This window comes from Marmota flaviventris, chromosome 3 (genome assembly GCF_047511675.1).
Source record: "Marmota flaviventris isolate mMarFla1 chromosome 3, mMarFla1.hap1, whole genome shotgun sequence".
Classification (NCBI taxonomy): domain Eukaryota; kingdom Metazoa; phylum Chordata; class Mammalia; order Rodentia; family Sciuridae; genus Marmota; species Marmota flaviventris.
Genome location: NC_092500.1, coordinates 22161127 through 22187023, shown reverse-complemented (window position 1 = coordinate 22187023; position 25897 = coordinate 22161127). Strand labels below are relative to the sequence as shown.

Genomic DNA, 25897 nt, shown 5'->3' with positions numbered 1-25897 from the left:
AAAACCATCATAATGATGAGGATGATAAACATTCAAAATTTCTTTGTACCTCTTTGTAATCTTAACCTCCCTTCAACTCTATCCCAGGTGCAATGGTTATTTTTTGTGTGTGTCAATTTGACTGAGCTAAGGGGGATGCCCAGGAAACTGGTGAATGTTATTTCTGGATATATCTCTGAGGGTGTTTCCAGAAGAGATTAGCATTTCAATTGGCCTATTGAATAAAGATGACTCTCACTAATGTGGGTGGGCATGATCTCATCTATTAAGGTCCTGAGTGGAATGGAAAGGCAGAGGGTGAATTTTCCTGGGATATCCATTTTCTCCTACTCTTGAGCATAGACACCATCAGCTCTCTCAGTTCTCAGTCCTTTGAACTCAGATCCAATAACACAACTGGCTTTCCTGGTTCTCCAGCTTACAGGTGGCAGGTCAGGTTATGGGACAACTTGATCTCTATTTGTGTGAGCCAATTCCAAAAATGTATCTCTCTACGCATATATCATCTCCTATTGGTTTTGTTTCTCTGGAGAATCCTAGTAAACTAGACAACCACTTTCTGTTACTAGATTTTCATTTTCTAGAATTTATGATTGGAATTGCCTATGATGTATGAAATGTTAGAACTTCCTTCTCTAGAGGCTTTAGCTACTCCTGTTCACATCATTACTACATATCAGCTGTGTTGCCTTGAGGCAGTCTTTGTCCAGGCTTGGCAAGGCCCCTGTGATCCACACCCATCCCTTCCCTGACCCCTCCTAGATGCCATCTTCTACCCTCTCTTTTTTTTAAAGAGAGAATTTTTTAATATTTATTTTTTAGTGTTCAGTGGACACAACATCTTTATTTTATATTTATGTGGTGCTGAGGATCGAACCCAGGGCCTCACACATGCTAGGTGAGCGCTCTACGGCTTAGCCCCTTCTATCCTTTTTAGGTAACCTATTTGCTGTGTTGTGAATGTATCTATCCAAAATCCATGATGTATCTATCCAAAACCTATTTAACCAACAGCAAGGTATTAAGAGGAGAGGCATTTGGGAATTGATTATGATGAAAAAGCCCTCATGAGTGAGGTAAGTGCCCTTATACAATTGGCCTCAAAGAACTGCCATGTAAGTACATAACTAGGAGAACTGTATGAACCAAAAAGCCCTCACCAGATGGAGAATCTGCCAGTGAGGAGTAACTTAACATTGTTTATAGGCTGTCCAATTTTTTTTTTTAAAAGCATTCTTTATTGTTTAGACATGGCTAATTTTCACATCATCATATACTTATTGCTACAATGAATTCAAATATGTAGTTTCTTTTATACTAGACCAAACTAGGAAATCAAAACACAATTGCCATCATTAAATTTTAATCTTCAGAGAACAGCATCACCACAAGGTTGGCCTGAAAACACTCAGATTATAACAGTTTTTGAAGGTTCCACATTTAAGTAGTGTAGGCACTGCAGTTACTTTCAGTTGTTTTCTTAAGTCATTATTTGGATCTTTCCAATAAGATTTTTTCTCCTACTTGGCAGTGGATGAACACATATTCTACACTAATATGCTTCAGCCCCTCTCAAATGACTGGTTCTGCCTGCACACATTTGGGACACCAGCTTTTCCCTTCGGTGTCCTTACAACCTGTAAAGTAGGCAAAATGGTCTTGCCGAGGTGTGCTGTTCCACAGCCTGATTGAACTCCTCAAAGCCCAACATGCTCACCTCCTCGCAGATAGCCATGGGTACTGCGTACTGCGGTGCTGGAGGAGCACTTGTTCTGCTGCTACAGGGAGGGACCCCCTCGGGGCAGAAAGCATCTGTCCAATTTTTGCTGTGTATTATATAGCAGCCCAAATAGACTGACACTACTGTTTCTTTCCATAGTTTCTCAAAGCCATGAAAGACCCAGAAAGATTTACTTATCTGGGGCCAGGACTGTGGCTCAGTGGCAAAGCGCTTGCCTAGCATGTGTGTGGCACTGGGTTTGATCCTCGGCAACACATACAAAAATAAAATAAATAAAATAAAGGTATTAGGTCCATCTACAACTAAAAAAAATTAACAGAAAAAAAAAAAAAAGATTTACTTAGCTGATTCTTTTCCTGTAGCTCCTTGGCTATTCCTTTGAGTTTCTCTAACTGGATAATGAATGCTACAGTCCTGAACCCTGAGTAGTAGTCCCCTCCCCTATCCCATAACCCCCATACTGGGACTCAACCCAGGGCTGCTGTACCACTGAGCTATTTTTTTTTTTTTGAGACAGGGTTACTACATTGCCCAGGCTTTCCTTCAAACTTATGATCCTCCTGCCTCAGCCTCTCCAGTCACTGGGATTATAGGTGTGGGCCACTATACCTTGCTGGGATAGTTATTCAGTTAGGGTCCCAACCACACTATTTTAGTCAGTTTTTTTTTTCTCCTTTTTGTGGTGCTAGGGATTGAACCCATGGCCTTTTGCATGCATTCTACCAACTGAGTTATATCCCCAGCCCTTTAATTCAGCTTTTCTGTTGCTGTGACCAAAACACCCGACAAGAACAATTTTAGAGAGAAAATTTATTTAGGGCTCATGGTTTCCAAGATCATAGTCCAAAGAAGGCGAACTCCATTGGTCTGGGCGAGGTGAGGCAAAATAACCTGGTGGAACAGTATGGCATAGGAAAGCTCAGGATGTGACAATCTAGAAGCAAATAAAGACAGCTTTCCTCACCAGGAATAAAATACACACCTGCCCCTGGTGACCCACCTCCTCTAGCCACACCCTATCTTCCTATAGTTAACATCCAATTACTACCTAGCAGTGAGTTAAAACCGTTTCACCTCTGAATGTTCTAGTAATGTCTCACATGATTGAGGGACACCTCATATTTAAACTAACACACTGTGTTTCCTATCAGTCAATGAGATAAGTAGGGATTCAGATTCTGCCTTGCCCAGATTTCCCAGTGCTAGACCAGCTGATTCTCCTTTTCCCCACTAGTATAAGGGCATGTTTGTTTAAGAGTATGTAGGCCAGGGTGATGGATAAGGTTGTTGCTATATAAAGGTGCAAGTTTATGTTTCAGCATGTTTGGGAAATTCAAATGTTCAGTCTGTTTAAAAAATTAGGCTGGGTGTGGTGGCGCATGCCTATAATCCTGTTGGTTCTGTAGGCTGAGGCAGGAGGATTTCAAAGTTCAAAGTTCAAAGCCAGCCTCAGCAATTTAAAGAAGTGCTAAGCAATTCAGTGAGACACTGTCTCTAATAAAACACAAAATAGGGCTAGAGATAAGGCTCAGTGGAGGAATGCCCCTGAATTCAATCTTGGGAACCCCCCCTCAAAAAAACACTTTTTACTGGGAAAAATAGAATAAAATACAAACTGGTTTTCATCCCAACATAACAGAGGTCCCATTTTTAAAAAATGTATACCTCAGTCTAAGCTAAACAATGTTAAACATCCATATCAGAAATATGTGTTATTTCATCTTTAATATCCTTAATCTCAGCTTGGACCATAGTTAAGTTAGATATTTTTTCATTTAAAAAAGCAATTTCTTTTTCTCTCTGTAATAAGTCAGTAACCAATCTCCCAATGCGTACTGTTAAATCATTTACCAATGGCTCCAACCGGGAAAAGTCCTTCTTTAGGTTATATACCTTTGGTTTTAGATCATTTGCAAAAGTCACTGTCTTCATAACTTTAGCTCTGTCACTTTCTAAGCTTAAAAATCTATCTGTGTGCTTGTTGAAATCACTCTTTAGCTCAGTTAACGTCTTCTTAACTGAGTTAATTCTTTGTGAATTTTCAGATGCTGTCTTTCGAAGTGTTGCTGTTCTATCAATACTACTTGAGAGAAGATCACCTATGTTTTTCACTGTATTTTTGTCTACTTTTTCTAATTTAGCTTCCAGTTCTTGCATAGACTCTGTCAAGGATGTTACATCAGTTACTAAACCTGAAATACGTCGTATATCTGTTTTTACAGTTGTAATCTTGAGACCAACATCTTTTGCCATGGAAGTTGTACTTTGGTCTAGTTTTGTAATTTCTTGAGAAAGAGTTGTCAAATTGTTATTCAGTATATCCTGTTTTTCAGTCATCTTGCTGGACCAAGATTTCACTGCATAAATTTCTTCCTCTAGATGCTTTAGATGTACAATTATTTGAAACGACTTCAGTTTTTCCACAAGAGCTTCACATTTCTGACACTATAAGAAAATATAACACCACAATGATTAAATTCATTAAAGCCTCAAAATTTAAAATTCAACTTAATTTTACGTGCTATATTTATAATTTTTCTGCTCTTTGGGAAAGCATTTGGTAAAAGATGGCTTCAAAAGTAAGAGCTTTTAGAACAATTTATTACTAATGAATAAGAAGGAAAACATTCAGGAAATTTCATAAAATGTTACTGGATGTTACATTTTCTGAGTTACTACTTTCATACCATTGATTCTCTATATAGCAACAAAATACTCTAAATGAGATAGTGAAGTATTTACTATTTCTAGAGAAGGGAAAAAATCTCTTTCAGATGAAATTTGGTATATTTGTGGGGTGAGAAAAGGCAAAAGAGCTTCTCTTTTTATCCAAGTTTTTTTTTGGATGTGTGTCTGTGTGTGTTTTGTTTTTAAAACTTTCTACTTTTTAAATTTTTAACTGACAACATAAAAGGTGTACAATTAATGAGGTACCATGTAATGCTTGATACATATATGTATTACATAATGTTTAAATTGGGTTAAAGGAAATTATTTTACTTTATTTATTTATTGGTACCAGGGATTGAACTCTGGGGCGCTTGACCACTAAGCCACATTTCCAGCCCTATTTAGTATTTTTATTTAGAGACAGGGTCTCATTGAGTTGCTTAAAATGCCTTGCTTTTCCTGAGGCTGGCTTTGAACTCACAATCCTCCTGCCTCAGCCACCCATGCTGCTGGGATTACAGGCATGCACTGTTTTATTTTTGAGATGAGGTTTCATTATGTTGCCAAGGTTGGTCTCAAATTCTTGGGACCAAGGGATCCTACTGCTTTAGATTCCCAAGTAGCTGGGACTATAGGTGCCTGCCACTAGGCTAAGCCCTTTTTTCTGCTTTACTAAGGTTTAATTGATAAAATTAAAATTGTATATATTTATGGAGTACAATGTGATGTCTTGATATATGTAAACACTGAAATGATTAATCATGTTAATGATCATATTCCTCACTTCACTTTTTCCCTCCACTTGTGGTGAGAACATTTGAGATATACTCTACTAGCCATTTTCAAGTAAATAATACATTATTTATTAAGTATAGTCACCATGCTATACCATGTAGTATTTGTTTTTCTGTGCCTAGTTTATTTTTTTCAACATAATGCCTTCCAGGTTTATTTATGCTGTTGCAAATGACAATGATCTTCTTTTTAAAGTCTGAATAGTATTGCATTGTGTATATATACATTTTGTTTATTGTTCATCCATTGACGGACACTTATTTTGATTCCATAAATTGGCTATTGAAAATGCTGCTGCAAAGAACATGGGGATGCATGTATCTCTTCTACTTCTGGCTTCATTTTCTTTGGATACATACCTAGAAGTGAATGTTTCCATCACATGGCAGTTTTATTTTTTAATTTTTTGAGGAACTTCCATAATGTTTTTCCTATAGGTGTACTAATTCAAATTCTCACTGAGAGTCTAAAAGTGTTTCTTTTTCTCCACATTTTGCCAACACCTTTTTTTCTTTTTGATAGTAAACATTTTTATAGGTATGAGATGTTATCTCATTGTAGCTTTAATTTTTCATTTTCCTGGTATTAGTGATGTTGAAAATTTTTTTATTATACCTGTTGATCATTTATGTCTTGATAGATCTTTATTTAGGACCATTGCCCATTTTTAAAAAGAGTTGTTTTCTGCTACTGAGTTGCTTGAGTTCCTTATATATTTTGGATATTAATCCCTTATCAGACATTTGGTTTTCAAATATTCTCTTTCATTCTTCAGGTTGTCTCTTCATTCTGTTGATTGGTGTCTTTGCTGGCTGTAGATTTTTAGTTTGATATAATCTCTTTGTGTCTAAATGTGTCTCTACAGCACTTTTGGGGAAGTTGAATATTTTACTGTACTTTGAATATTTTAAATTTTATTGCACTGTGCTATCAGTTTATAAAATGAAGAGAAAGAAAATTAAATTTTGATCATAAGATAGGTAGTTCTCATAAGTATACAAAGCTGAAATTAAAGCAAGGATGTGAATTGTCAGGTGAGACTATAATGGCATCAATTAGAAGATTAACTAAGCCTGTAGACTATGTACTGAACTATGAAGTAAAGAACAAATGCAATGCTAGAAATAGATCATCAATTTTGATGCCCAAAGACAGATATATACACTGTGATTACTCTGGAAAGGGAACCTCATTTGTCATGTATATCAATTGTTTGACTTTTCATTTAATTGACAGCTTGTTCTATGAAAGCATTATATTTTAAAGTAGGAGACTATTGATAGCAATCTACTAATAGTAAAGTAGTTGGATTCAACAATGTTACCGTTATAGGATGTGGTGGTATAATCAAGGACAAACTCTGTTTTGGGGAGTTTGTAGTTTAGTTTGGGAAGCAGAATGTCAATAAATAGATTATTGAAAACTCAAAAGAAAACAAAGAATAGAAAAGCAAATATTCAGGCTGAAAAACATTTTTACAAAGTAAGATGCAGTTTAAAGATATAAAAATTTTTTTTTTAAATGTGTATTTCTTCAATGTGTTTTTTAATAGGTTATCTTCCTTAAATTGTATTTGGCTTACTCTGCAAACTCTTTTTGAAATTATTTTGGTTAATATAGTTTTATTTAATGGAAATAAAACCACAATATATATGTTCAGACAGTATTTTGATGGCATCTTTAAAAAGAAGCAGTTATATAGCTGTAAAAGAATTGTAATGGGGCTGGGGATGTGGCTCAAGCGGTAGCGCGCTCGCCTGGCATGCGTGCGACCCAGGTTCGAGCCTCAGCACCACATACAAACAAAGATGTTGTGCCTGCCAAAAAACTAAAAAATAAAATGTTAAAAAATTCTCTCTCAAAAAAAAAAAAAAAAAAAAAGAATTGTAATGAACTGATGAAATGGAGCAGAGAATTAATTCAAGGTAGCAACTCTCCCTCCTTGTCCCATCAAGTATGTTTTGGTTCAAAATGTATTTTAGAAATTTTCTCAATAGCTTTATACTACATTAACTATAGGTGGTGAAGGTAGCCTAAAGTGTTAATTTTTAAATTTTTTTAAGTAGAGAAGTTAGTTTGTGAAAATATTATTGTGGGTATATAAGAAGTAGCCACAGGCAGGAAAGAAATCAAGTAGTGGTTGCAAAACTGTTTTTGCTAAACAGTGTATTTGCTAAAACAGTCTCCCAAGGGTAAAAGGAGTAGCTGACTTACTTTCATTTGTTTTATTACTAGGTTATCATTTACTAACATATTTACTCTGGTAGAGTAAATGTAGCTTACTAGCATTACTCAAATTAAGATACCTCCTTCTTATGCCTGAAGTCCAAACAATTGTTAGAGCTTTTGAAGAGCTTATAGTCTAGTTAATGGCAACATAGTAGAGAACAAACATGTTTGTCTGAATTACTGCTTTTTTATAATTCTACTGACAGTAGTTTTCTTGTGATTTTTTTTTTCCTTCCCTAGTTGTATCATATGATAGGAGGTCCTCAGCCTCTGGAGTTGGACAGAACTTGCAGTGATAATCTAATCTTGCTGATCCTCAATTTCCTTATTTGTAAATGGGTGTAATAGTTACAAACCTATAGTGAGGAAAAGTGGTAATACGTGTAAAGTTCTTAGCACAGCACATCATAGCAGGCACTCAATATAATTCTGATGATGATGATGTATATGAATCTCCTAAAAATGTTTGGCACACAAAATGTTAATTTTATCCTTTTCTCTTAGCTGGGAGAGAATTAAATTAATCAATTAAATTAATCAATAGTTGATTTAATTAACTATTAATAGCTCATAGCTGAATTGAAACAAATAGACCCTGGGAAAATTTGCAGAGCTTTTGTCACCTGAATAAGATAAGCTTGTAAAGAAATAAGAGTTGTTTTTAGTGTTTATGGTGAATTTATAGTATCATTACTGTATAATGACATAAGATCAAACTTTGATCAAGATTATAGGTTATTCAGAGGACTCCAATTAGGCTGAGATTAAACCAACATTTTTCATTATAAAATATAAAAGTACACCTAGTCAACAGTTTGTCATTAGGCAAAATTTAAGAAAACATTTATAAAAATGTATTTTTAAACTTTATACTCAAAAGATAACAAAAAAAAATTAGGTATTTTTTTAAAGCTTTGGTTTGTGCTAAAAATTTAAAAAATGGACTCATGAATATAATAAGTTAATTGATAATAAAGTTTATTATCCATTACAAATATACAAAAATGTATCTTCAAATATTGGCAATTTTCCTTTAAGGAAGGATTGAATTTAATGTTTGGTAAATGTGAGTTTAAGAAATTTCAAATATTTGTGTTAACTACATGAACAAAAGAAACAAAGATAAATTAGGTATATCTAAATCCAATAGCAATATTTTAAATAGGAAAATCTTCGGAAAGGAACACACACACTTCAATAGGTTTTTAAATTTAAAAAAAAATTTTTTAGTTGTAGATGGACACAATACCTTTATTTTTTTTTATTTATATGTGGTGCTGAGGATTGAACCTAGGGCCTCACACATGCCAGGCAAGTGCTCTACCACTGAGCCACAACCCCAGCCCCACTTTAGTTTTTTTTTTTTTAATATTTATTTTTTAGTTGAAGTTGGACATGATACCTTTATTTGTTTGTATGTGGTACTGAGGATCGAACCCAGGGTTCACGCTTGCTAGGTGAGCGCGCTACCACTGAGCCACCATGCCAGCCCCCCCACTTTAGTTTTTTTTTTTTTTTAATTTTTTTGTAGTTGTAGATGGACAGCATGCTTTTATTTGTTTATTTTCATGTGGTGCTGAGGTTTGAACCCAGTGCCTCATACATGCAAGGCAAGCACTCTGCCACTGAGCTACACCCCCAGCCCTTCAGTAGTTTTTTATGTAATGCTTGTAGAAGTGGTTTTCATTCCCCTTCTGTTATCATAGAGCATGGTGTCCACCTTAAGTTTCAGTAACTCTTACTATGGTATGTACAAGTACATAGTAAAGTTGAATCAAATCTGGTGATAGGCAAAAATTATTTTAAAATGAAGAGCACAAGAGAAGAGATCATCTGGAAGTGATGGCACACATACAATTATTTAAAAATGAAGAGCACAAGAGAAGAGATCAGCTGGAAGTGTTGGCAACTAGGAGGCTGAGGCAGGAGGACCGTGGATTCAAGGCCAGCCTCAGCAATTGAGTGAAACACTGACTCAAAAGAAGGCTGGGGATGAAGCTCAGTGGTAGACTGCCCCTGGGTTCAATACCAAGTGGCGGGGGGAGGGTGCGGGGGAATCGCATCTATCCCTAAAGTGTAGAGGTCAGAAACAATGATGTTCCAGCTAACTTTATAATCTTGTTTATTGGCATTTAAAAAAAAAAAGCATACAAACACAAATTTGTCAGTGCACACAGATGTTTGTTTATATAACTCAATGTCTGTCTACTACAGGCCTTCTTAACTCCAATGGAGAACTTGTTAGGTATTTTTCCAAAAACTTGCAAAATTACATAATAAAACTATCACAACTACCTTTAGGAACTGCTTTAAGTTTTTGATGAAAAAAGTTTGTGTCTAATTCCACTGAAACTGTACTATAAAACTGAGATAGTTACTGGCAAAAAGAAATAAGAACAGAACTTCCAATGCAAATATATGATATAATTGGCTACATTAAATAATTTTAGATAAAATAAAGTCAATATGTAAAATAAATTTAGTCCCAAAAGTTTGGGGAATCCTTAATGACATACTTTTAGTCATCATAATTATCACTATTTATCATTATGTTGCCACTTAAAATAAGCGACAGGCTTATTGGGTATTTTTATTGTAACTAGACCAATTTATTTGGAGATCAGGTATCTAGCAAACTCAAGAGTCTAACACAGAACCTTAAAAAAATCCAGTATACAAAGATATTCTGTAAGTTCATACTTTGAAGCATACACAAGTAATAAGAAAGGCCTTAAGTAAGAATTTACTCAATTTAAAAATTCTTGCAAGTATTTGTAACACAGTTTAGAACCTTAACAAAAAGTAAAATATTTCCTAGGTTTTATAGTTTTCAGAGAATGCATATTAATTCACAGAAAAGTCCCAGGCTCATCTTCAGGCACATTATCCTTTATTTTAGATAAAATTCCTCCTTTTCTTTTTGTGGTGCTGGGGTTTGAACCCAGGGCCTCATGTGAGGCAACCACTCTAGCAACTGAGCTTTATCCCCAGCCCCTACAAAATTCCTATGGACTTGACTGTCCGGACTCTTAGCCTGCAGTGAATTAACATAGGAAAGTGAAGAACTGACTGAGGCAGACTTGTTACTACCCAACCTGAGCAAGATCAGGTGATAGAAAAGATGTAAGGAAAACACAGGTTTGAAAAATAGCAAATTTGGGTCATTTAGTGAATTGCAAAAATGCTTCAATAGTATCCAGATATAGCAAAATATTTGGATCCAATATAATAGGTGAAATTCATATTGATGTTCATCAACTATTGGGAAAACATTTAAAAAACTGAGTATATCACCTTAAAGACAGATAAATATAAACTTTAGAATTAATTATATTTAAAATGGTTAAAGTGAGGTTTAGACCTTAAAAAGGTAAGCTTTGATTATGTGGATAAATCCATTGTGTGGACTTCTCATTTTTCCAATAAAGTGAGGCATAACACTATAACTCAAAAACCATGGAACTAATTGATTTATGCATAGTTGAATGATTCATCAGAATACATGCAGTGATTTTTTTTAAAAATCATCGATTCCTTTATTTTCTAGCTTATATTCTTCTAAAGTTCCCTTTTCTCTTGTACTGGAATATGTTATAATATCATGAACTTTTCCTTTCAGAACATTCAGTTCATTTTGCATCTTTAAGAGGCTATTATCATACTGAAGTCCTTCAAGGGTTTTCTGCATCTCCATTATTTCAGATACAGCTTTCAACATATCATCTTCCATATTAAACATCTGCATAGTGAGGTCTTCCATTTTCTTTTCTGTTCCTATCAGATCCTGAGAGACTCTGAGAACAGAGAGAACAGCACTTTCAATTGTTGGCAAATGAGTCTTGCATTCTTCAACTTTGGGTTCATAGCTGGAAAGTTTATCAGTCAGATCTTCATCTCTGGCAAGGAGAGCATGCTGTTCCTCTTCTAACTTCTCAACTGTTTTTGTATCAGAGCTAAGCTGCTCTTCTACTCTCAGAAGATCCTCTTCTTCTTGTCTTTTTACTGTTCTAATATTTCGTAGTGTGCTATCTTCCAAATCTTTTAGCCGTTCAGTGAGTAATTTTATTTCTTGCTCAGCTGAGTTAATTTGGACAGTAACTTGAGAATGTATATGTTTTGCTTCTGATTTGAAAATGTCTGTATTATCATTCATTTCTGCTAGGCTTCTCTTCCAGAAATCTGTAATATTTTGGAATTTCTCATTAAGCTTTTGCATCTTTTGAGTGAGCATCTCTTCACTGTTTTGAATGTCATGCATGAATCTTTGGAGGCCGGATACTTCCTGTTCAAACTGGGTCATCAAAGACATGGATGATGTAGCTTCCTGCAGGATACTTTCAGTAGACTCAAGCTGCATTTGTAACACAAAACAATTCCCAAGGCTACTTAATACTTTTTATATTAGAGACATATACTTTTAACAATTAGGAGCATAATAAATGCCAAGTTCAAATTCTGACTAAAATATTCATGACTAAAATACTCAAGTATGTCAGAATCAAACAGACAAACATTTATTACTTTCATGGTTGTTTTAACAAATAAATACAGATTAGCCCTTTGCCACAAAAATATAAACCTAAATTTATAATCCTACGTTTTTTGGTTTTTTGCTACTGGGGATTAAACCCAGGGGCACTTACCCACTGAGCCACATCCCCAGGCCTTTTTTGTGTTTTATTTAGAGACAGGGTCTCACTGAGTTGTTTAGGGCCTTGCTAAATTGCTGAAGTTGGCTTTGAACTTGTGATCTTCCTGCCTCAGCCTCCTGAGCTGCCACCATACTTGGTGCTATAATCCTAGATATTTGTGCTTTGCCATGGAAGCATATTCAAGAGAAACATAATGTAAAAAGAAAGTCTGAAGTGTATCACACTGTCCTCTTTTTCACTCAAATGGAGTTAGTTAAGATGTCATGTTAATGGTTATTTGACTTTAGAAATTGCAATTTAGTGTAAAAATATGTTATTTTCCCTAAAATCTATGATTCTGGAAGAGTTTCTGCTTGAAAAAAAATTTTCTTAAGCCAACCTTTTATGCATAAGGTACTAGAATCAGATCTCACAAAGCAAATATGAATTTAAAAAAAAAGTTTAGTGATAAAGAATCGTAATGCAAAAATAAATAAATAAAGTTTAGTGAGACAAGTCACAAATGATAAAGTGTTGTAAGTATCAGCAACTGATATTAAGCTCCTGCTACACCTCTTCATATATATCTGGACTATGAAGACCAGTCCTGGTCTTAATTAAGTCTATATTCACATAGATAATAACTTCATAGATTATAGAAATGCCTAGAAATGATCATTAATATATCAAATGTTTGTAGAATTGTGTTAAAGACATAACACAGTTATGCCTTTAAGCAGTTTAGTTTAACTGGGGAAAAATGCATTTATCTGCATTATAACAGTGATTTTCCATCTATGGAAGCACCTAGGTGGAGACTCAACCCAGACTTCAAAGATCAAGAAAAGATATATTATAAAAGAAGTATTATCTAAATATCTGCTTCCAGTCATTTCCTCTCTAAATAATCCAACACACTACTATCACTTAAATTTTTTAAAAAACTACTATGCACAGTATGGTAAAATAATACCTTTCTTTGTTGATGTTTCCTAATACTTTCTTTTTCTTTTTTTTTGGGGGGGGGGTAGTACTGAGATTGAACCCAGGGTGCTCTACTACTGAGTATGCCCTTTTATTTTGAGACAGGGCCTTGCTAAGTTTAAGTTGCCCAGGCTGGCCTTGAATTTGCAATACTCCTGCCTCGGCATTCCGAGTTGCTGGGATAAGAGGCTTCAGCCACCACACCTGGAATCCTAAGCTTCTAAAGAAACGTCCATAGCCATAAGCCTGAGAGTGGGAATTATTGTAGCATCTATTAATGTACTTTCCAAAGTATAGTTCAAAATTTTTGAATGTTCACTCTGTGCCAGAGCTAGTGCTAGACATTTTATAAAATATAAACACAGCATAGTTCCTGATTTCAAATTTGATAGGGGGAAGTATTATGGATCTTCTGTATTATATATTCTATAGTCTCAATAAGATCTATCCAGTGTCTTCTATGAGCTAGTTTCATTTCTAGGTGCTAAAAAAATAGCAATAAAAGATGTTTGCTCTACAAGGAGTAAGGAAGACAAAGAAATTAACAACAAATCAGAATGGGCTATGATTAGAGTCACTGTCACCAAATAGGGGTATGAGGAGGTCCTTCCAAGGGTGCAGTGAGACCTCAACTTGGCCCAGGTGGGCTCTTGACTTACTCCACTGAAAAGAATTGACGATGCATTTATAAAAGACAGTAAAGCAAAGATAGATACATCCCAAAGGCAGGGTGTGGATGCCCCTTGTCTTCATAGCTTTTTTCTTCTGGGGCATTATATGCTCATCTTTCTCATGAGGCAAGAAGAAGAGTAATACACCCAGAGTTGAGCTCTCTGACTATATGTAGTACTTTCTTGCAGATTCCCAGGTACGCTTTTGTGAAAATCAAATCCCATGTCAATCATTTGATATTTGGCATTCAGAATGTTTTTTCCAATTTAAGCAGTCTAGCCATAAATCATTTGTGGGTACATTGTATAGGTCCTTGAATCTAGTGATATTTAAAATTTAAATTGATTATGCTTTTGTTCTAATTGATCTGGTGCAATCATACGCTGGAAGTTTTGTTCATCTCACCAGACACAAGTATAGCTGGTCATGCTCCTAGATTTGGGTCTCTAATCTAGTAAAGGTTTCTTTTTTTCTTTGCCTGAGAGCTCACCTATCTCACTGTGACAGAAGTAACCCAAGGAGCAAAAGATTGTAGAGGAGAAATAAGTCAGGAGTACAATAAAGAAAGGTTTAAAAGTGACTCTGAAGTCTGACTCATTAGCAGACTGATAAATTAGATAAAGAAGATCTGAAAGCTTCTAAAGACCTTTCAGGAAGAGATACATGTCTTGTGTTTTTTTGTAGTCCCCATTTCTCAGAGAACAAAAAACACATTTGTTGATGCCTAGGAAGAAGGGCAGACATAAAAGCCTTTTGGGCTCATCCCATTCAAGACCTATAGTAGTTCCAAGTGACAGGTGGGAACAATGTGCAATAATAATACTAACTAATAAGATAAGACCACTCTGAAATGTTTTTTAAAAACTATTTTAATGCACACATGTAGCCATAATACAAATTCCTTTAAAAACCAATTCTGAGATATACTTGTATGTTGGTAATTAGCAGTATTTTGAAGAACTGAGCATCTTAATCTAAGATGATTTCCTGTGTAAGCTGTTCATCAGAACATCACTGTAAACTTGAGGCAATATAGCCCAAGTAAACAATCTATTTTTCAGTATAATAATCTCAAGCTTTAATTGCAAATTATTAAATGACTGATACACTACAATGGTATAGTTTGGCTCATGTGTTAAAGGCTTGCAGCAATGTTCAGAGGTGGGACTTTTGGAAAGTGATTGGATCATGAGGGCTCTGATATTATCAGAGGATTAATCACTGATGAATTCATAACTTAACAGGCTATTGGGAGGTGGTGGAAACTGCAGGAGGTGGAACCAGTTAGAGGGAGTGGGTCTTTGCGGGCAGCAAGTCCTGGGTGACTATATATTGTTCTTAGCCCCTTCCTCACTCTTCCTCTTTCTCCTTCCCAGATGCTCAGATGTGAGCAGCTTTGCTCCTTCCACACCTTCCACCACAATGAACTACAACATTACCACTGGCTTAGAAACAATGGAGTCAGTCCACCATGGACTGAAACCTTCAAAGTCATGAGTCAAAATAAATCTTTCTTCTTGTAAGTTGATTTTCTCAGGTATTTTGTCACAGCAATTGAAAACTAATACATCACAGTAACTAGCATTTATGGCTGCCAATATATTCTAATAGTTTTTCACTTTTTTTGAAAACAGCCAATACCTTACCATTATTAGTAGCTGAAAGTTTTTAAACAGTTTGCATATATATCTCATCCTGTTATTTCTCACTTAATGAATGTTGAATAGAGACCAAGGGAAGTTCAAGTAATTTGTTCCAAGTAACCGAATTGTGATGAGAGCCTACTTCTAATTGTTTTTCCCTCCTACTGCATTACGCTGACTTTTAGGGCCAGCTTTGGGAAAAGGCAGCTATTATTAAACTACTCCTAGAAAAGAACTATAAAAAGACTGAATACTTCTTGGATTCAATGATGATATTTTAAAAATGTTTCAAAAATTTTTTATGTCACCCAAATATTTTATTTAAAAAGGAAATCTGGCTTTGTTCAAAATTTATTTTCAATAGCTTTTAGTTAAATATATGAATTCTAGTACCTGAAATTTTTCTTTCAGTATTCCAGAGTGCTTATAACCAGATTCCAATTTGAGCCCTATGTCAAAATACCAAGTCCTTTTCAGTTTCTTCCCAGAAGCCCATTATGCTCACCTTTTCTATGGAATCCTCTGGCATGCATAAATCACTCAATTTTCATTCATGACTTTTTTCTTCTGAGGCATTATGTGCTCATCTTTCTCATGAGGCAATAGGGAATTAGACCCTCCATCATGTCTGTCTATATTAACATCTTTACCACCCTGGTGCCAACCACACGCTGATAACATGAGTAAAGGTTTAGTGATGGATAGATGAACAAATGTGTTTCCCAGTGATAGCTTGGTCACTGCTAGCCAGATACAGCCCACATGATCACAGTGGATCCTCTTCTGAGAGATGTGGGAGTGACAAGATGGTTTCATATTTCTAATAATCACAGTAAATAATGTATCTGCTGGAAATCATTTGCAATTTGAAGAAACATGTCATATACATGGTGTTATTTTTATTTATTTATTTATTTTTAGTTATAGATGGATACAATCCCCTTATTTTATTTATTTATCTTTTTGTGGTGCTCAGGATTGAACCCAGGGCCCCACACATGCCAGGCAAGCACTCTACCACTGAGCTACAGCCCCAGCCCCTACAAGGTGTTATTTTAATTTTCATTAGAACTCCGGCTATAGAATCAAAACTTATGTTTAGGCTAGTTATTTTTTTTCTGACATACCTGTTATTTTTATATGCATATACATACATTCTTAAAATGTGGAAAGAAAATGATAGATTATCTATAAGTGCTATTCATATTCTAATTTTATATGTAAAGCTCAACCATGTTTTCATTGCTTGGGTAACCTGACACTTAAAAAAAAATTAACATCATATCAATATGAACCTATCAGTCTTTTACTTTTTTTAAGTTTTAAATTTTTTAAATTTATTTTTTTGCAGTGGTGATGATCGAACCCAGGGCTTTGCAAATGCATACTGGTCTTTTTCAACAGTAGACATTGTTATATACAAAAATCCATGTCCTTTTAAGGTGCAATATAAATCCAAATTGGATCAGAGGAAGAATGTCAAGAGGTAGGAAGATCAGTGAGTTGAAATAGTAACAGTTAAACAGGCAGGAAGAAAGAAGTTCTGAGCTGGCATAAAGGAAGGCTAGAGGAGAAGTAAAATGGGAAAGTCTCCCCAAATAAATTAATAATTACCTTTTCTGAAATTAAACTGATTTCACTTTGAAGTCCTTGGAACTCCTTGCTTTCCATTTTCAGTAACTGGTATTTGTTTTCTACCTCTGCAAATTTTTCTGACTGTTGGAATACAAACCTGGGAAAGATTAAAAGAAAAAAAGTCACTATGGCCCTATTCATATTCATTTAAATTTGAATTTCAAAGAAGTATTATACCCACTTCTGGTAAGAACATAAATTCTGGTAGCAAGCTGTATTTTTTGTCAGTGTATTTCATTTATAACATGCAGATAAATACTATGTGATAGGTACTGCTTTAACTCTTGACAAGAGTAAACTCTGTCCTTGTTTACATTTCACAGCACAGTAAGACAGTGTGATATCTGTAATAGATGTATGTACAAACAGGAAACATTTTGGAGAAAGTCATGGTAAACTATTTAGAACAAGCTCTTTGATCTAAACTATTTTTCTCAAAGCCATATTAGGACACTTACCTAGAAAGTGTTTTTACAGGAGAAACAAAAAATGTAGGAAAAACAAAGATTATCTATAAAAAGTACTTAAAAGCTAAAATGTAGAAGAATAGACTCATGAAAAGCAAAAATCATGATTTGGAAGAGAGAGAGGTGATTGTGATTAGAAGGTGCAAAATACAGGCTGGGGATGTGGCTCAAGCAGTAGCGCGCTCGCCTGGCATGCGTGCAGCCCGGGTTGGATCTTCAGCACCACATACAAAGAAAGATGTTGTGTCTGCCGAAAACTAAAAAATAAATATTAAAAAAAAAAAAAACCCTACAATTGATTATACTCTACAATACAACTTATGTAGAGCAGTTCAGATGTCATTTTAAAATAGAACTGAAGTGGGCCTAGTGGCACATACCTGTAATAGTTTTTATTTGAAAAAATAAAAATGACTGGGAATGTAGCTCAGAGGTAAAGCTCCTCTGGGTTTAATCCATGGTAACAACAGAAAAGATGAAAATAATAGGACTTAGAGGTGTAGTTCAGTGGTAGATAGTTTGCCTGGCATGTGAGAGGCCCTGAGTTTGATCATAAGATTAAAACAATAATGAGCCTGGCACAGTGGTGTATGCCTGAAATCACAGTGACTCAGGAGGCTGAGGCAAGAGGATTGTAAGTTCAATGCTAGCCTCAGCAACTTAATGAGGCCCTGACTCAAAAAGTAAGAAGGGCTGGGGAAGTGACTCAGTGGTAAAGCACCCCTGGGTTAAATCCCCAATACCCAAACCAAACCAAAATAAAAACAATAATAAAGTTGGAATATATTCTTCATAAAACAAAGGTAGAAGAATAAAAAAGGTATCCCAATCTTTAGGGGTTAAGCACCCTAAGTTCAATCTCTGGTACCAAGAGAGGGAGAAAAAAAAAAAAAAGCAATGGAGCAGAACCAAGTGAAGCACCTAAGTAACATTACCTAGAAGAGTGGTTCAAAAGCTCCCCTGTATCTTGGAATCACCTGGCAGCTTTAACAAATCTTATACCTGGGCCTCACCCTCAGAGATTCTGATTTAATTGGTCTAGTATATGATGTGAACATTGAAAATTTAAACAGCTTCAGAGGTGATCTGAATGCACAGCATGAGGACTACTAATTGACCATGTTTTGTAAATTCATTTCCATTGAAATGAACTTAACTTAAAAACACTTAAAGATTTCAAAGACTTCAAAGAGAGGTAAAAGACTTTTTTTTTTTTTTTTAAAGTGTAGCTGACTTTTGTGTATTCTTACAAAGGCAATGGTGTTTTGAACTCATAAATGATATCTTTAGACTTCTCAGTTGCTAAAGCTAAAATGGATTCTTCTTTATTTTTTTTGGCTTTTTAAACCAACAGAATGTTGGATGAAATTTTTCTTTTTTTGGGGTACCAGGGATTGAACTCAGGGGCACTCAGCCACTGAGCCATATCCCCAGCCCTATTTTGTATTTTATTTAGAGACAGAGTCTCATTGAGTTGCTTAGTGCCTCACTTTTGCTGAGGCTAGCTTTGAACTCGAAATCCTCCTCCCTCAGTCTTGAGAGCACCTAGGATTACAGCATGCACTACCATGCCCCATTGAAATTTCTTTTGATGGTACAGATTAATGTCTGTCAAGAGATACTTAGTATAATTTCAGGTTATATAATTAGCACAGATTCTCCTGTGTATCAACATGAATTTTAAACAAAACTTCTGGCTATTAGAAAGCCTTCATTTCCTAATTTCTTTTCTTTTTTTTTTGGTACTGGGTATTGAATCCAGGGGTACCCTATGAATAAGCTACATCCTCAAGCCTTTTTGTTTTTTTTTAAACAGTCCACTAAGTTGCCAAGGTTGGGGTTGAATTTGTGATTTTCCTGGCTCAGCTTCCCAAGCAGTTGGGATTATAGGTATGCAACACCAGGCCTGGCTAGGTTCATACTTTTCAAAGATGGATGGGTAGACAAATTTTTTTAAAAAATATATATATAGTGTAGATGGACACAATGCCTTTATTTTATTTATTTATTTTCATGTGGTACTGAGGATTGAACTTCAGTACCACATGAAAATAAACATGTGCCTCACATGTGCTAGGCAAGCACTCCACCACTGAGCTATAACTCCAGCCCCAGACGAAATTTTTTATCCACTTCTCATTCTTGAATCTTAAGATACCCACCCAACCCTCAGTATAGGTTTGGTTGAGGTCAGCCTAAAGAAGTAAAAGCTAATTTTAGGGGCTAGTTTTATCATCCATACTCCATAGTATTACTTCATGGATTGATTGTATAGATCAGTGAGTTTATTCAGAGTAAAATCATTATAAAAAAGACTGAATCAAAGTTGACTCACTATAAAAATGCATTACAGGATTTTCAATTTTATTAAATATTTTAATGTTGTCTGTCTCTGGACTTTTCAAATTCAAGCATTAAGTAAAAACTTGAAGAAAACTGTCACATCAGTAGAGATATCATTTCTGATGTTAACTTGTAAGGTTTTTCTCCTCTTACGTTTAACCTTTCACAAAAGTAAAAAAGTACAAGATTCAACCTTGCTACATATGAATAGTGCATATAAAAACATGCACAAAGTTGACTTATTGATACTAATGAAAAAATGAAAAGTGGTCTGCATGGTGTTGATAAGGCATAATACATTATAATACATTTTATTTCCATTTAAATGTGCCACACTATTCTAAATGCTTGATCAACATTAATTCACTTAAAATTAAGGAAGAGAATGACTGATTTTCTAGTCAAGAAAGTACCCTAAGAGAGGGATGCTTCAGTTTTGAAAAACCAAGTTTTTTCAATCTGGCATCCAGATTTGAGCCCAAGATGCTTCATTTTCTTTTCATGAGTCAGAGGCATATTCTAACAGAACCGTTTCTAATCTTTTAGGTGAGTGTGAAAGACCAACAATTAGGGTCTGCTGAATGGTAGAGCTTCTAGTGAAAGGAAGAAAATGACTAATTCTGGATTTGGGGGATCTCTATTTCTAGAGTCTGGTCTTATTTTGTATTAGTATCAAAGGAAGGGTACATATACTGGTTAAGTATGTAGCTGGACCATCTTGGCTCTACCACTTATTAGCTGTAGTAACCACCTTGGACAAATTAAACAACTTTTGCTCATTTCTTCATCTATAAAGCAAGGGTAATACCTCAAAGGGTTGTTACAGGGATTAAACAGGTTCATATTTATAAAAGTTCATAGAATAATACCTAGAGTTTAACACATCAGCTATTCTATTTAAGTACATTGGCCCTTTCTTTTTGACTATTTTGTACAACTGTTTTTCCATCCTGCCTATGTGCCTATGGTTTATAAAGGAGCAGATTACCTTCTGTTTACCTGTACTTGTCAGCTAGTCCTATCCCTGTCTCCTTTGAACATTAAGCATAATTGGGGTTGGAGTTATGGTAAATGAAGTATAGAACAGATGGATTAGACCACTTACAGGTTACTAAAGGAGCAGCATTCTCTTATCCTACTTTGGGATCTCTTCTTGCTATCACATAGGTAAGGCCCTGAAAATGTTAAATGTAGGACAAAGGTTAATTGGCTAAATTTAGTGTAGGCCTTCCAAAAGGAATCTTCTTCATTCTATCATAAACCATCGCAATATACAGAGACCTCATACAGATTTAGGGCTCTGTAGCCCTAATGGTCTACTGCCTCTGTATGGCTCCTTCAGAATTGTAGAAGGTGGAGACAGTTGATTGAAGACGTAAATACAGGATTTCCTTTGGCTCTTATTTCTACTTAATAATGACACAGGCAAATGACTAAAGGAAGGTATTATAAACCTTCTGCAAAAAATTTCTAGTGTCACTAGCAGGGTTGGTACATACTTAACCCTATATTTCATACCATCTACAGCTTCATTTTTAGTACAGAACCCAATATTTAGAAAAACACTGAAAATATTTCATGTTTAAAGTACAATCCTGTTTTAAAGATAAAACTCTAATAACAATAATAGCAAAAGATCTAGAAAAAGTTAGCCAAGATTATATAGACAAAGTTATACTGGACGATAAAGGAAGAAAACCCTAAATATTGTTTAGAGAGCTTTTGAATTCTTCTACACAATTATAATGTCATGAAAATCTTTTATAAAAGCAACTTATAATTTGTTGAAATTTCCAGAAGAAAATTATAATCTTCACAATGGAATTAAAAAAATTATTTTTTGTACTGGTGATTAAAACTTTACCACTGCACTATGTCCACAGCCCTTTTTCTTTCTTTTTTAAAAATTGGAAGCCAGGAATGATGGAGCACGCCTGTGGCTCAGAAGGCTGAGGAAGGAGGATCATGAGTTCAAAGCCAACCTCAGCAAAGGTGAGGTGCAAAGCAACTCAGTGAGACCTTGTGTCTAAATAAAATACAAAATAGGGCTGGGGATGTGCCTCAGTGGTCAAGTGTCCCTGAGTTTAAACCCGGTACCAAAAAAAAAAAAAAAAAAATTGAGACAGTGTCTTGCTAAGTTGCTGAGGCTGCCCTCAAACTTGTGATCCTCCTGCCTTATCTTTGTAAATTGCTAGGATTATAGCTCTAGTTGACTGAATTTCTAGGTAACTAAATATCCTTGTGTAAAAGGTTTTGTCTTGTTTAGTAACTTCCTTTTTAATTTTCTGAAAGCAGAATCTCTTCAATTATTTTATCTGAAAATTTTCTTTTAGAAATGAGATATGCAAACTGATACTGAATTCATGTCTTGGGCCACTCCAGTATTTATTATCAAGTTGATGTATGATGATGTATCAGGATTTTATTTAGCAGAGAGAAGATAGGAAAACAACACACTTTTAAGTTTGTTATGTGTTATTTCTGTTTATTTTTCAAACAAGGACCCAAAGACTAAGATCTGAAGATACTCATATATTGTGATGCCTTGAAATCCTCCTGGGGCACAAGGGTTCAGACTTTCTCAGTGAGACAAAGTGTGAGAGGATGCATAAGCAGTGTTTATAGGTACACATATTCACTGTTATATTTTAACAACTGAATAGTGTCAGTAAAGTTACCATTTAATAAGGATTTGGTGGATTGAGTTTTTGAAGCTAAAGTATGTGTTCTAATGGTAAAGATTTCAACTACTTTGTTATAATTCTGTGCTTTGAAAGTATTTAAGAAATGGCAAATGTTTGCTCTTTTATTTGGAAAATGTTTGCAAATGTCTTACCAGGATAAAATTTTATCCCCAAATTTACCACGAATATTTTGCTATAAATAGCAAACTAAATGTATATACTCAATTCTTGTGGCAAAAGATTTCTCAGGAGCAACTTAGAGTCAACTATTTTAGTACAGTTGTAGATTCTGTCCATTTAAAAAAAACCTTTTTTTTTTTTTCTTTTAATGGTGCTAGGCATGGAACTCAGGGCCTCAAACATGCTGACAAGTGCTCTATCACTGAGATACACCTCTAATCCTAAAAATAATTGATTCAGTACTAAAAAAAATTATTTTTCAAAGTCATAGCTCAGATGAAATCTTTCAAATGAATGTAACATGTTTTTGTCTTTCTACAATAAAAACAAAAATCCCTCATAGCAAATTCCTTAGTTGAAGCATCAGCTTTTCAAGTTTTAAAGTTTAGTTTTCTATTAAGTTTTCCCCCTGGACATAATCAAATTATTGAATGGCAGCCAGGCATGGTGGCGCAGGCCTGTAATCCCAGTGACTTGGGAGGCTGAGGCAGGAGGACTGCAGGTTTGAAGCTAGCCTCAGCAACTTAGGGAGGCCCTAAGCAATTTACAGAGACCGTGTCTCAAAATAAAACATGATGGATGGCGGGGCTGAGGATATAACTCAGTTGGTAGAGTGCTTGCCTTGCATGCACAAGGCCCTGGGTTCAATCCCCAGCACCCGTTCCCCCTCCACACACACACACACACACACACACACACAAAAAAAAAAAAACATGATGGGGGTGGGGGAGGAATAGAAGTTCCCTGGATTAGACAAACAGGGACAAAGGGAATGGAGAGGATATGGGATATAGAAGCAACTTATAATTTGTTGACAGTAGACTTAATCGGACATAACTTTCCTATGTTCATATATGAATACACAACCAGTGTGTCCACATCATTTACAACTACCAGAATGTAGTTGTAAAACTAAAAAGAATAAAAAAGTAAAACATAAAAAAAGAGTTGGGGATGTAGCTCAGTAGTTAAGCACCCTGGGTTCAAACCCCAGTACCAAAAAAAAAAAAAAGTCTAGATTAAAGATCTGGGGTTTCTTCTAGACTTCTATCACTTTGGAAGGTTGTGAAAAATGGAGGAAAATTCTATTAAAGTGTCAGTATTGTTATAAAATGAAACAGATTATCTCAGGAAAATAAAACAACTAGTTTAAAGGTTATTTCTATTTTCCCCAATGACACCAGTATATCATTATTTGTTTGGCTTAAAAACTACAAATGTTTACACCTAAGTAAACACAAGTTCTACACAGAAATTTTGCAGCTTCACAGTTACGGTCAAATCTGTAACTTAGGTTTTATATTCAAACGTATGTACATTGATGGAAATGAGAAACCCTCCAAATTTTGCCATTAGCATTAATGTCTGTTGAACTTTCTTTAAAGTTGCAAACGTTTCCATCAGGTATTTTAGGGACAGCTGGGGTGGGGTAAATCTGTCGCGGATAACGGTTTATAAAAACGTGAAAGCTTCTGACGTGTAGCAGAAGCTTGGCCGAACCTGCAACGCTTAACAAATGGCTGATTGGTTCCCAAACTTTAGGCTCAATTCCAGTTGAGCGAAGAGGGGCACGTTTCTAGCCCGGAAGAAAAATGAGTTACAAGGAATGAGCGAAAGAAAGAACAAAGTTGGGCCGTATCCTTCCTCTGCGATGGAGGCAGAGAACAGAAGCCGCAGGCCGGGGGATGCAAGGTTAGCGGGATGTGAAGCCAGGCGAGGCAGGACGGGACCGTGACCTGGAAGAGCCGGGCGACGCTGGTTGGGCGCCAGCGGCCCGCGACCACTTACCAGGCCAGGCCTAGGCACGTCCCCAGCGACAGCAGGCTCAGGCCGGTCCTCGGGTCCGCCCAGCCGCCCCCTTGGGCCTCGGGGCTCTTCCTGCCCTCACCCCGTTTCACGGGCTCTGCAGGGGCTCCCTTAGGCCCCGGCTTCTTCCTACTCTTCACCTCGGACATGTCTGGACGCTCTGAGGACCGCAACGGCGGGGCGGCTGTTCACCCACGCGAGCGGGACGTGGCCGGCTTCCACTTCTTGGGAAGCCTCGCCCCCTTACAGACCGGGCAACGCCCAGAAGCCAGCTCCATCCCTCTCCCGGCCATCCTCGCTCCCTCGTCGCGCCTCCCCGCCTCCGGGTTCCTCCAGCTGAGGAGCGCCGCGGCCACACCTCCCGCTTCCTCTGCGTAATTGCCGCAAACGCGAGGAAATCGAAGCTCGCGGGCGCGCGCAGGCTGCCGGGACTCCTGGGCGCGGGGCGGGGCCGCACGCGCCACGTCGAGCCCTCTGCTCCGAAGAACGCGGCGCGCCCTGGTAGCGTAACCACGCCCCCACCGCGGGATGGGAGGGTACGTCCCTCTGCGCGCGCGGAAACGCGCTGCGACGGGGGCGCGCGCGGCGGCCGCCCCGCGGACATTAGGGTGTGTGCATTTGCACGCGCGGGCACACTATTTGGACTGGTCGGGCCGGGCGGGGTTTGACTGCTCAGCGGTCCTGAGGCGGAGAGGAGGCGGTAACTAGTGGACCCTAATGCGTTAGCCCTGGACACAAGGGATAGGGAGCCAGAGCGAGGGGCAGGGCTGCAGGCGACCTGCAAGGATTTGAAGTAGTTGCGGCAAACGGCGCCAGGGTCCCGAAAGGTGCGACTCCAGCTGGAGGGAAGAGCGACAGCTCTAGTGGCCCTCCTCCCTTTGTGTCTCCGGGCAGGGTCCGCCCGCAGGCGGGGCTTGCGGGGGTCGGGCCACGGGGTGACACCCCCGCCGAGGGCCCTCGGATCTTCCTCACTCCGGGTTGCGGAGGCTCTGGTGAGGACCTGCCCGGGCTTAGGTCGCGGGGAAACTGCGCCCCGCGCCCCCATTCCCCGTCGGAAGTCGGGGTTACAGTACTCCGCCACTGACCTGCACTCGTGCAGTCTGACCCGGCAGGGCTGCTCCTCCCGGTAAGACCTCTGCACAAAGGTTTGGCTAAGTTTACCTCCCTGCTTTTCTCCCGGAACTAGGTTCTTTGGAGGTTCACTAGGCGATTTCCAGGGACTGAGGATTTGGGGACATGGAATATTCGATAACAGTTCTGCTTCTGTACCAGGAAGAGAAATTATCTAACGAGGAAGTAGTAAACTATTAGCATTTTCCTGGGTGAATTTAGCATTTACTTTGTATTTTACATCTATGAAGATTTTTGGCTTTTGCATTTTGATGTGTTTACAAAAGGTGGGACACTTTGAGAATTT

General features: G+C 37.0%; 2 protein-coding genes and 1 pseudogene across 10 annotated transcripts in view; 1 reads left to right on the top strand and 2 right to left on the bottom strand.

Annotated features, from left to right (window-relative positions):
- Window positions 1-1346: 1346 nt before the first annotated feature.
- LOC114088002 (thioredoxin domain-containing protein 17 pseudogene) lies at window positions 1347-1963 on the bottom strand (annotated as a pseudogene).
- Ikbip (IKBKB interacting protein) lies at window positions 1347-24824 on the bottom strand. Of its 2 annotated transcripts, none has more exons than XM_027950429.2 (3): window positions 24463-24824; window positions 16980-17097; window positions 1347-4186 (listed from the first exon to the last, which is right to left on the bottom strand). In XM_027950429.2, exons 1-3 carry the CDS (start codon window positions 24627-24629, stop codon window positions 3428-3430), a joined length of 1044 nt encoding a protein of 347 aa, XP_027806230.2. In that variant the 5' UTR covers window positions 24630-24824; the 3' UTR covers window positions 1347-3427. The 2 variants fall into 2 exon arrangements, with proteins under 2 accessions (XP_027806230.2, XP_027806160.1); XM_027950359.2 differs by lacking the exon at window positions 1347-4186 and adding an exon at window positions 9541-11786 and having other exon boundaries at window positions 24463-24823.
- A 254-nt stretch (window positions 24825-25078) lies between these two features.
- Apaf1 (apoptotic peptidase activating factor 1) overlaps window positions 25079-25897 on the top strand; it is a 77053-nt gene continuing 76234 nt past the window's right edge. For 7 of the 8 annotated variants that reach the window (XM_071609612.1, XM_071609609.1, XM_071609613.1 and 4 more), the window contains exon 1: window positions 25079-25606. The gene's annotated coding sequence lies outside the window, so the exon portion shown is untranslated. The remainder of the gene's footprint in view (window positions 25607-25897) is intronic. The other variant, XM_071609610.1, reaches the window with a different exon arrangement.